The sequence below is a fragment of the Pelodiscus sinensis genome, chromosome 10, assembly GCF_049634645.1.
Source record: "Pelodiscus sinensis isolate JC-2024 chromosome 10, ASM4963464v1, whole genome shotgun sequence".
Classification (NCBI taxonomy): Eukaryota; Metazoa; Chordata; order Testudines; family Trionychidae; genus Pelodiscus; species Pelodiscus sinensis.
Genome location: NC_134720.1, coordinates 26,015,263 through 26,028,209, shown reverse-complemented (window position 1 = coordinate 26,028,209; position 12,947 = coordinate 26,015,263). Strand labels below are relative to the sequence as shown.

The window sequence follows — 12,947 nt, the reverse complement described above, 5'->3', positions numbered from 1 at the left end:
GGCAGGAATCACTGCAGCATAGACACACTTCACCATTTACTATTCATTTTTAGGATTACTTCAACATTCCACTTTCTGAAGACAAACAAGGTAGACAGTATTTGGATTTGATCTATGCAGGAGCAATACTGAAGGATAGCTGGATTCTTGCTGATGTGGGGATATCAGTTTCCTCAACTATTAAATGTGTTGTTAAGGTACAGTATGAATTAAAAAGCAGCCTTAAGTTGTTCATAAAATCTCTGTGTTTTTTTGGTTCTCCTTCTAGGTCCAGTGCTAAATTTAGCATCACTAAGCAACAATAAAAAGTATCTGACCTCAGGAGTAGCCACTCCGACCTTTAAATAATGAGTGTACAAAGTTGTTATGGTAACATGAATGCTTGGGCTTACATTTATTTAGTTACATGGATCTGTTTGATGCAGCATAATACCCTTTTCCCACTGTGAGCAATGGAGGATTTTGTCAGCCATATATTTGTATCATTCCCAGGTCCATTCCTTCCCTCAGTATCTATGATCACTAATTCACTATAGGTCCTCATCTGTCATTTTTCCTTTGCTGAATGTATATCTTGGTAATTAGTTGCTGCTGCTCCTTCATAATATGTAGAAAAGCCAAAGGTGAATTGTAGTAAATTCCCACTTGCACAGTCTTCCAGTAAACTAAGTGCAGCAGGTTTAAAGTTCAGCACATAGTAGTCTTTATAATACAATTGAGAATAAAAAGAGAGAACTGGAACCTTGAATTTGAACCCCATTGAATTTCAGACGGTAATCCTTGGCACCAATCTTACCCCAATAGTTTTGGTTCTGGATTGGCTACTACACTAGAATGACCCCTTTTCCATTCATGGTTCAACTGTGGCCAAACTCTTGTGAGAAAAGCTCAGCATTCAGAGGTCTAGTCATGTAAGGTTGCTAGCATTCAAGATGACTGAAATCTCATAAGCAACTGATCTCATGAGACTTTCACTATTTTGGTCTGAAATCTCAAAACCAGCTATTGAGATTTAAGGTCCATTAAATCCAAAGATGAGGTCTCTATTAGGCCTCTAAACTGAATGCTAAAGCCTGTCCCCGTATCTAGTGAAATCCAAACACTCTGTGTTAATTTTGGAGGCATCATGCTAAGGAAAATTTTTAATGGTTTGGCTCCTTCCTTGCCATGGACAATACCATGTGACCAGGGAACTTCCTTGTGGAGTTTCATCTATATGATCCCTGAAAGAGAGAAGATCTGGGGGCAACGAGGTGGAGGCTTAAAGATCTCTGGTATGGCCTCTTGATCCTGTGGATTCATTGGTTCTGCAGGAAAGGCTTTCCCCCAGCCATCCTCCTCTATAGAAGCAAGTATTCATTCATGTGGATGACTCACCTGTTACTTGATTTCATTGGCCTCCCTCTCCTCTCCTAACCACCAGGAGACATGCTGTCTCCTATACTGCTTAGTAGCAGTTGCAGAGGACATCAGTGGGAGTTGAGAGGTCCCAGCTTATATATTTCCTGCTGAATTTTTGCAAGGATATCGAGTGTGGTAAGAGGGAACAGTACCATAGAAAGTGGAAATTGCCTAGCTTCAACCCTGGCTCCAGCCTAAGTCCAATTCAAAATAAAACTGTATACAGTATTAAAAATTAGATTATTTCAGTTTGCTTGTGAAGTGTGAAAAAGGAAAATAAATCAACAGGGACTCCCAGCATTGCACTGTCTAAAAGGGCATGTATGATTAACAAAATCTTACTTTGCAGTACTGCTGTAGCTGGAAAATCTTTTCTTCATTCTCAGGAACTAGAATACATGATTTCATCTTGCTCTCTTTCAAAGTGTGTCTACATTGAAACAGCCTGGGCTTTTCTTGTTGTGTGCAGCAAAAAGTTACTCTTGCTTGAATGAATGAGGAGTTAGAATTTCAGGGGGGAAACTCCTAGTTTTGTATTACAGCTATATGCCAACACTATTAAAGGAAACAAGCAGTGCAAAAGATGTCACACGATACAATGGCAACTCCTTCTGGTATGATTTGGAAAAAATTAAATTTATCCTTACTGTTATAACTAAGGAAAATATGGAATATAGGATACTTTTAAACATAATTTCAAATCTGGTTGTGGACCTGCATCTAGCTGTCCAAATTGTTGCTGTTTATATATATATATATATATACACATACTTGGTTCAGACACATCTACTTTGGGATGCCCTATTTTGAAAATTGGGTTGCTTATGGCAAATTCTATCTTTGCTTAAAATCTCAAAGTCAATAAATAATACTTCACTTCTAGAGTGCACACATCTGAGGGTTCTAAAACATTGTTAGAGCATTAATGAACTAAATCTCCTACCATCTCTGCAAGCCAGGCATAACTAGTTTTTATTATAAATATTCTGTCTGTATTAAACATTGGATAACACAAGCATGGAGGTTAAGAGATGGTTCTAGGTATAGCCTGGGTACCTAGGCTGGGTTGATAGTCCTGCCTACGGCCAGAAAACAATTTATGTTGTCTGACTCTTAGTCATGTGTGTTAAACAGAAGGTCCTCTTTTTTCACATATGGGCCTAAGGACAGAAGATGGCATTTGGGGGCAACAGTTTAAACCATGTTCATTTTTTCTGTAATTCGATGAGAGTATATAACACAACTGAGTGAGGTTTACACAAATTAGAAAATTATGATTTGCCATCACATACGTTTATTTTTTAACAGCATTATGACCGGATTGTTCCAAGTTACAAGAAAAACAAAGTACCTCTGTCAGAGAAGGCATAAGATTCTTTATATGGGTCTTTTCAGTGTATGAATAGCTAATGTAGTCTTTTCTTCTGATTCTTCTTCCTCTTCCAAATCCTGTAACACGTAATTTTCCTGAATGTTCTGAGGTGGTTGATGGCTACCTTTTATTTTAAAGAAAACACAACTCTTCCACCTAGGCGACTTTCATTCTGTTTAGCTGGAAGGAGGAGTTACCCTTTGTGCAAGAAAGCCTGTTTAATATGGTGACAGGTTTGCACAAGACTTTTATGGCTGGTCTTAAATCTTAATCCAAAATAATTATTTCTGTCCCTCATTGTCAATGTCTATAACAACATTAACAGTTTTCATCCATCATGAGGAACATTTTTATTCTCTCCGGAGTAGTATTTGTGTGGGTTTTGTGCCATGAGGCTCTTAACTACCCTTCCAATCTGTAAGCATATTGGATCTTCTTGGCTACTTCATTAAGAGTCCTTTGTGGACCTGCCATCCATACAAGTAATTATGTCCATGTTAACACAGCTGTGGGGGTTACACAGATGTCATGTATTAATAACACCAGAGTTTTGGCTGTTGGATTGCCAGTGCTGTCTTAAACAGGTGTAGTGCCAGCCAGGGTAACTACCCCTATGTTCTCTAGTGGAGGCAGTGTGGAGGGGTCAGTAAACTCTTGGGGTCCAGCTGCAAGTTAGCACAACTTAGAGTAGACCCAAGGATAAAACCAGACCTTAGCTAGCCTCAGGAATGAGGGGTGTAAAATTGGTGTACAGCCACCTCTGATCCTCACTATTCCAGGGCCTATGCTATTCCAGGGCCTATGCTATCAGCCAGATCTGAGTTTCAGGGCTGTAGGGTTCAGCTTATTTTCAGCAACAACTTCCTGTAGAAGTGCTGGAAAGGAGTATAGGGTCCATGTGCTCTCCCCACTGAAGCTCATCTATACAGAGCCAGGCATAACTGTACCTTCCAATTTTTTTGTCAGAAGGGAGATAAGTGCTGCGATGAAGAAAACAAAAACAGGCAAAACAAAGTATTATAGGAAAAGACACAATTAAAATACTCAACAGTACTGCAGCCTGGATTTCTGCTTCATACACACAGGGAAGGGGGGGGGGCTGTTTGAGTGGGCTTTGTTTTTAGCTGCAAACTGTAAAGCCATGTGCAGTAATTAATGAGGCGAGCTATTGCAAGGCAGCAGCTTCTGTGCACTAATAAGCCTGGCTTCTTTCTACAGTTGTTATATAAGCAGGGAATGATGCTGAAGATATATTGGCTGTAGGCCCCTCAGTCCATAAACAATAAAGAACATTGTTAGTCTTTCTTATTGCTCCACTCTCTGTCATAGGATTAATTAGCCAGAATTATTGCTGTTCCTGGCATAGCATCACTAGGGATGCAGCACATAAAAATAAGGAGTGGGAACAATGTAGTAAAAGAACTGCAGTGTTCAGTTTAGGTGCTTGTTCATTCCAAGTGTTCTGATTCTAGCTTTTTGTTCTTGTTTTGTTGCAGTTCCTCTGGGGAGAAAGATGAATTTCATTTAATCAAGTCCTTGATCTGAATGCATGTTAGATGCTGTGTATTTGCTTTTTGTTCAGAAGAGGCAGATATTTGGCAGCAGGCTTTCTTTTTTAATTGTCTCTTTAAACCCAGATGCAACAACTCTCTTGGTAAATCTGTGTAGTCACTGTCCAGTCTGGCAACATGGTTACCATTTCCACAGAGTCAATAAATTGAGAGACCACAGCATTTTGCTTGAGATGCTCAGCACTTAGGGTTGCCAGATGGTTTCAACAAAAATACCGGACACACTTGACATTACATCACAATCTACATTACATCTTATTTAGAAAATACCGGACATTTATATTTTCTCAATTTGCTTCCCGAACAGAAAGCTCAAATACTGGACTGTCCGGTTCAAAACCGGACACCTAGCAACCCTATACAACACTCCTGGGGAGTGAGCCTTAAACATGTGGTAATCTTTAGAGAATTTACATATATTTCCATAACACTTGTCATAAAACACTAAACACGCCAACCATCAATATTTAAAAACACTATTTGTAAAATGTATGCTAAATGACACAGCATCAACAGTGATTGATTTCTCAATTCACTAACACTGAGACCCACTCCACTAACTCTATGCCCCTTAAAAAAAACTTGCATGTAGATAAGTTTTGCATATGAAGTTCACAAATTCTAGCTTTTTTGGAACAAAAGGTGACACACATTTGGGAGGTGAAAGCCTTCATACTACAGATTGTACCTCCCTGGTCTGGAACCCTGGGGACCTGACCAGTCCCAGAAAATGCAGTTTGCCAGACTAGGAGAGATGGTGGTAGGAGAACACCAGCCTCCCTGCTGGGCTCCTCTTCTTGGCTGCTGGGCTTCACTGCCCTTGGCCTGCTGACTCTGGCAGCCCCTGTGGGCTCCACAGCCTCAAGGGCTCTGGTGGCCTCAGGCTCCAGCAGCCCTTCTAGCTCTGCAGCCCACTGGCTCCTGCAGCCCCACTGGCTTTGTTGCTGGGCCAGCTGCAGGCACCGCTGCCCATAGGTTCTGGCAGCACCAGCAGCCCTGTTGGTTCTGCAGTCCCAGGAGCTCTGGCAGCTGTGCTGGTGCCTCAGCCCCATGGCCTTGCTGGCTTTGCTGCCCTGTGGGCTTTGCAGCCCCACAGGCTCCAGTGACCCTGCCAGCTTCACTGCCCTGCCAGCTGTGAGCTCTTCTGCCCCACGGGTTCTACTACCCTAGCTGGCTGTCTCTGCTCCCAGCTGCCAGCAACCTCTGCCACTGGAACTCTTTGGTCTCGCAACATCCATGATCCTGCTGAATCACGGATGGTGTTGGACCAGTTGTTGGACCAGAGAGTCCCAAAACACAGAGGTGCAACCTAAATAATGTTCTGTCACCAGCCACTAAAACAGGGCTACTCAACTTTGGAAGCCTCGGGCCACAATGATACTCAACAGGGGTCTGTTTTGGGTCCGGCTCTGTTCAATATCTTCATCAACGATTTAGATATTGGTATAGAAAGTACGCTTATTAAGTTTGCAGATTATACCAAGCTGCGACTAATCTGCAGGATAGGGTCATAATTCAAAATGACCTGATCAAATTGGAGAAATGGTCGGAGGTAAATAGGATGAAGTTTAATAAAGACAAATGCAAAGTGCTCCACTTAGGAAGGAACAATCAGTTTCATACATACAGAATGGGAAGCGACTGTCTGGGAAGGAGTACAGCAGAAAGGGATCTAGGGGTTATAGTGGACCACAAGTTGAATATGAGTTGTCAGTGTGATGCCGTTGCAAAGAAAGCAAACATGATTCTGGGATGCATTAACAGGTATATTGTGAGCAAGACACGAGAAGTCATTCTTCCGCTCTACTTTGCACTGGATAGGCCTCAATTGGAGTATTGTGTTCAGTTCTGGGCACCACATTTCAAGAAAGATGTGGAGAAATTGGAGAGGGTCCAGAGAAGAGCAATGAGAATAATTAAAGGTCTAGAGAACATGACCTATGAGGGAAAGCTGAAGGAATTAGGTTTGTTTAGATTAGAAAAGAGAAGATTGAGGGGGGACATGATAGGAGTTTTCAGATATCTAAAAGGGTGTCATAAGGAGGAGAGAGAAAACTTGTTCATCTTGGCCTCTGGGGATAGAACAAGAAGCAATGGGCTTAAACTGCAGCAAGGGAGGTTTAGGTTGGACATTAGGAAAAAGTTCCTAACTGTCAGGGTAGTCAAACACTGGAATAAATTGCCTAGGGTATGTCTACACTACCCTCCTAGTTCGAACTAGGAGGGTAATGTAGGCATACCGCACTTGCAAATGAAGCCCGGGATTTGAATTTCCCGGGCTTCATTTGCATAAGCGGGGCGCCGCCATTTTTAAAACCCCGCTCGTTCGAACCCCATGCAGCGCGGCTACACGGGGCACGAACTAGGTAGTTCGAACTAGGCTTCCTAGTTCAAACTACCGTTACTCCTCATTCCACGAGGAGTGATGGTAGTTCGAACTAGGAAGCCTAGTTCGAACTACCTAGTTCATGCCCCGTGTAGCTGCGCTGCACAGAGTTCAAACGAGCGGGGTTTTAAAAATGGCGCCCCCCCGCTTATGCAAATGAAGCCCAGGAAATTCAAATCCCGGGCTTCATTTGCAAGTGCGGTATGCCTACATTACCCCGCTAGTTTGAACTAGCGGGGTAGTGTAGACATACCCCTAGGGAGGTTGTGGAATCTCCATCTCTGGAGATATTTAAGAGCAGGTTAGATAACTGTCTATCAGGGATGGTCTAGACAGTATTTGGTCCTGCCATGAGAGCAGGGGACTGGACTCGATGACCTCTCAAGGTCCCTTCCAGTCCTAGTATTCTATGATTCTATGATTCACAGCACATGCCGAGGGCTGCAGCTTAAGTGTGGTTTCATATGTTTCGTATGTGCAGATATATTCAAATAGCTTCTTTCACACAGATGGGCATGAATACAAAGATTACAGCGAGACTACACAACACACAGGCCCCATTTAAGTCATTTCTGCTGGTATTAATAAAATGCAATATTTACCCGATTTCCACCCATATGACAGGATTTTTAATGAGCAATGACAGTCCAAGAAATTGACTACTAAAACACATATCAACAGAAGACCATTATATTGACTCCTTTTTTTGTTTTGTCTCCCTCCCGTGGGCCATGTGTTGAGCCACACGTAAATTCAAATTGCACCACAGGTGGCTACATGTTGAATAGCCCTGCACTAGAGCAACTGATTGTTCTTTCCTAAGTGGAGTACTTTGCATTTGTCCTTATTGAATTTCATTCTATATACTTTAGATCATTTCTACAGTTTTACATAAATTTGTACTTGCAAGCCTTCCCAGCTTGGTATTTTCTGCAAACTTTATAATTGTATTCTCTGTGCCATTATGTAAATCACCGATGAAGATATTGAACAGATCTAGACCCAGAACTGATCTCTGCAGAACCCTTTCAATATGCATTACTTTGTCTTTATTAACATTAACATTCATCTGGCATTTTGTTGTCCAGTCACCTAGTTTTGTGAAATCCTTTTGAAATTCTTCAGTCTGCTTTGGACTTAACTATCTTGAACAGTTTAGTATCAGCTGCAAATTTTGCTACCTTTCTCCAGATCATTTATAAATATGCTAAAGAGGATTGGTCCCAGTACAGACCCTTGCGGGACAACAGTAGTTACCTCTCTCCATTCCTCAGTGCAGTAACTTCTAGTCATGCTAACAATTAGATAGTATTTGCAATAATGTGCAGAATTAGGCTTATGTTTTTAAGCAGTGACCATGAATTAATTATTGTACAAGACATAAAATACAGACAGACTTTACCCTGGAAATGTTATAAATGAAGTAAAAGTACATGCTAATGACTTTCATCCATGCATCTGAAAGCATTTTACAAATTGGAAATGGCTAAGCCTCACAATATCCTTGTGAAATAAATATTATTGAGTGAACTGGATCACAGAGGAGTTTGGGACCTACTCCTCCAAGGTGTCGAGAGATAATGAGTGCCCTAATGTCTTACTGATGTCAAAGCTTACATTGTTCAGCACCTCAAAAGATGCACTCTATCTCTTGTTTGTTTGGGTGCTTAATAATTGGAGGAAGGTCAAGCAATCAGTTTGAGGGATCATTAGTTTCCTGCTCTATCCACTGGACCACACTCCAATAAAAAATGACAGTAGATCTTTAGATGTGTAAAAACAGTGTTTCTAAACTACAGGCAGAATTTACAAGAGCATAGTTGCTGGAGTACTTATTATTATTTTTGCTTTTAGGAAGAAGACAAACCAGTTCTCTACATATACAATGTTGTAACCCAAGAGAAAGTGCCCATTGAGGGGAGTATTTCTCTTCTTGCTACAAAAGTGTCTCTTTTGAAAACCTTGGTAACCTTGAAATGTGGCCTTCCAAATAGCGTTTATTGTTTTAGGACTCCAGAAGGCAGGGAGATGTATGACTGCAACACACTGAACGATTACCAGTTAGATATAGGTATAAGATGGTTTTGTGTAAACTACCTACTAAATAGAGCAACGTTGACCCAAAACGTGTCTATAATATGACAGTTTTCTATACTTAAAGAATATTAATCTTTAAGATTACATTTAAGGGAAACCTGAAAAGCATTAATATTATTGATATTTTTGGGGTGCATATCTGAGTATTTAAAAAACATTTTGGGTCATCTGATGCCTTTCAAAATAAAACAATGTGAAAGGCATGTGGAGAGACAAAAAATTAAAGATGTCCAAAAGGAACCCATAATGTGCTTCTGTATGCCTTGTAAAAATACTGGGCCTGTACTTGTACCACTGTAAATTGGGACTTATTTCAGAGAAATCTGTGGAGCTGCACTGGTATGAAACGGGGGCTGGGGAGGGAAGAATGAGAATTCTTATCAAACTAAATGTTGCTTGTAAAATGAAACAGTACACACAAAGTTGCAGAATTCTTGCATAACGAGATATAAGATTAATGCAAGCTCTGCGAGCCCACTGTGCTATAGTCTCAGACCACCTCCAAAGGTATTAATCTTTCCCATTACATTATTACTCAGCGGCTGCATCTAGACTGGCAAGTTTTTCCGCAAAAGCACTTACCAGCTGTCTACACTGGCCACTTGAATTTCCGCAAGAACACTGACTTCCTACTGTCTGAAATCAGTGCTTCTTGCGGAAATGCTATGCTGCTCCTGTTCAGGCAAAAGTCCTTTTTCGCAAAGCTTTTGCGCAAGAGGGCCAGTATAGACAGCACAGTACTGGCTAAAATGGCGATCAGGGCTTTTTTGCGCAAAAGCGCATCTAGATTGCCACGGACGCTTTTCTGCAAAAAGTGCTTTTGCGGAAAAGCGTCCGTGCCAATCTAGACGCTCTTTTCCGCAAATGCTTTTAATGGAAAAGTTTTCCGTTAAAAGCATCTGTGGAAAATCATGCCAGTCTAGACGTAGCCAGCTAGTATACTGACTTTGTTCTGGAAAAACTTAAACAACAACCAATAGTCTTGTAGCACTTTAGAGACTAACAAAAATGTATCCTGCTTAAAAGCCGGTTTCTCCCAGCTCCATCTCCACAGGGGGCAAGGGAGGTAAAGGCACAGCAGGAAATGGTGCGAGCAGAGATGGAAGCGGTCTCCACACATGCCTTTCTGCTGCAATTCTGCTTTTGATATGTACAAAAGCCCCAGCAAAAGCCCTGCATGGAGCGGGAGCCAGCAGAGGACTCTCCCGTTGGCCCTGCACTCCCTGCAGGGCTTCCTTTTGAGGCCAGAAGCACCTTTGAAAGGCTCAAGCGAGCTCCCTGCAGGGCTTTCACTTTTGAACTGTAGCAAGAGCTCAGTAGGGCTCTTTCTATAGTTCAAAGGTGGAGGTGTCCTTACAGTCTAATCGAACAGTCAATGGAAATCCCATTGACTATTTGATTAGTTAATCTAAATTTAACATCCCTTCTTTCGTGGGCACAACCCACTTTCATCTGAAGTGGGCTATGACCACAAAAGCTCATGATACCATCAACATTTTTCGTTAGCCTCTAAGGTGCTACAAGATTATTCGTTGTTTTTTAACCGTTTCCAGTTACAGACTAACACGGCTATCCCTCTGAAACTTTTGACTTTGTTTTGGACAGCTGATCAAAGTTTTGTCATTTTTAATTTTCGAAAATAAACTGAAAAATGTCAGACCAACCTAACCAATGAACCAACCTAACTGTAGGGTAAGATAATGCCAAAATTAGAATTCATTGCTTCCTAGTTCCTTCTCTTTTGCTTAGTCTGCTAGAGCAGAAATACTTAACCTTCCACCTGCATTCCCCCAAACCAGCAACAGTTTCTCATAACAACCTAAAATCTCTCTATATGCTGTAGTCGGGAAAGATAGATGTAAAAACTCAGACAGTACTGATTCAGGTGACTAGACAAGCTACAGTGCAATTATTGATTTTGCTCCATAACCTCAATATTAAAACAATGCCAAGAAATGAGATAAATTTAAAATAATCTAAATACAAACTTACAACAATCAAGTAATGCTTGGTTTCTGGGACTATATTTATAAAAGATGGATAATTAAGTTGTTGGTCAAACACACATCTGATACCATATATACAGTATTACAAAAATAAGCAATAAGACAATTTAAATGTACACTGCTTTTAAAACTGTTCAGAAAAAAAAGCCCAAGGATTTGGTCAACAGTATACATACAGAAACGTAACCTCTGAAATCATGGGCTACATGATTGAGCAATAATTCTGCTCTCTTGGGTGTGGATATTTGGTGAAGGGTCCTGAACCCAGTATATACATCAGGCCGCCACTGCTTTATTTACCTGAATGTCCACAGGTACAAGTGCTTGCAACTCCTGTCGGCTGTGGATCACTGTTCCTAGCCAACAGGAGCTGTGGAAAGTGGCATAGTCTGGGACACCACTTCTCAAAAGTCCCATTGGCCAGGAACATTGATCCACAGCTGACAGGAGCTGCAAGACCCCATACTTGCAGAGGCTCAGGTAAATAAAGTGGTGGTGGCTCGCCATGGGCTAACCCTGGCAAACTACTTCTGGCCCACAGGCCAGTTATTGCCCATCACTGATATATACAGTAACATCCCAAACCAGATAAGAAACATTTTAGAGATCTAAAGCCCAGAAGTTCGGGTTTGCAGTCCTGATGCAGTCACAACTGCTATTGCAATCATTTTGGATATGGGGACTTGTGTGTAGGACTTGTCTGCTCACACTGATTCAGCACCCACATAACTCCATGGAGTTTAAGTGTGTACACAATATCAGCCTACCAGGGACAGCCTCTAAAGGATTAAATTTAGAATCTCACAACCTATCTGATATTTGCACTTTTAACAATGGGCCCACTTCTACCCCCAGAAACCAGTGAGTGTTACAGCCATGAAAAAAAGATCAGGACTGATCCCACAGTTTTTTAATGCCCTCTAATGGTAGTTTTAATTACAATACTCCCTAGAACAAGACATTCCTGCTGAACTTCATTGCCTTGAAACTTTTACACAGTAACTTGGGTCTGTGATTATGTTTAAAATATGAATATCAAACTGTAGTGGATTGTTAATAGCAAACCTCAAGGTCTAATTACTTACCATTTATCTGTTTGTTTATTTTGATTTAAATCAGCAGTGAAAGTAACTCATAATTTCTTATAGGTACTGTCCTATTGCAACCCAGGTCCTTGCCAGCTCTTTGAATAGCTCTCTGCTGGCTTTTGTCACAGCTCAGCCAACTCTTGCAGGAGCTGCACACCAGCGTGCTCCTGTTTACTTTCACCTCTGATTTAAATAATAAAAAAGACACCTACCAACAGCCTCTAAGTGCTCTGACACTCAGTTACAATTACAACATAATCCATCTAGCAGCATTAAAAATCAAACCTTCAGACAAGAACAATAACACAACTCAACTAACCAACCAGCTGCAAAAAGCTTCTTTCAGCCTCCTCCCTTCCACCCATCATTCTGAGAACATACCCTCACCCTCTCTAATGCCTCTTCCAGTAGATACTTTTTGCTACATCACTGGAAGGTCACAAAATTTAGACTATTTCAGACCAAGTAACCAATCAATATCTCATCTATGTGCAACAGACTACAAACAGCCTGTTTTTTAAATATAAACTAGCTAAAATGTACATCTTTTCAGATTGGTATTTTGGTAAATTCACAGTATTAGGGGGCTTGTATTCTCATTTTTGGCCAGCCACGAGAGAACAACGTATTCACAGGTGTGGCCTGACATTCCCTCCAGCAGAGGGTTGTAATACACAAAATCCAGCCAGTAGGATTCGGACAAATATCCTTTATATGCACAATATGGCAAATATAACGAAACTGGAACCATACTAAGAGATTGTATCTTGTTGGTAGGTTCAACACTTCGCCTAGATGTGTGGGATGGATGGAAAGAATTTCTGACTGGATGTCTTTTAGGAAACAAGCATATAGTCCAACGCTTCCTTTCTGATGAAGAACCAGTACTCAAGTACAGTAACTAATTAATTGCATTAGTTTTTTCCTCCATTTTAAGTTCTCTAGTCCAAGCACCTTTGTGCCCAACAGTGTCTGTTGAAAACTGATTACATCTTGGATTTAACTGCCAGTTTACTTTAGTATTTT

The 12,947-nt window shown here is 41.1% G+C and overlaps 1 protein-coding gene across 10 annotated transcripts in view; it reads left to right on the top strand.

Moving 5' to 3' along the window:
- The window catches only part of ANKUB1 (ankyrin repeat and ubiquitin domain containing 1), a 44,090-nt gene that overhangs the window by 23,150 nt on the left and 7,993 nt on the right, over nt 1–12,947 (top strand). For all 10 annotated transcript variants that reach the window (XM_075937707.1, XM_025181158.2, XM_075937703.1 and 7 more), the window contains exons 2-4: nt 54–197; nt 8,585–8,801; nt 12,699–12,813. In XM_075937707.1, the coding sequence (XP_075793822.1) occupies nt 54–197; nt 8,585–8,801; nt 12,699–12,813 (476 nt within the window). The remainder of the gene's footprint in view (nt 1–53; nt 198–8,584; nt 8,802–12,698; nt 12,814–12,947) is intronic.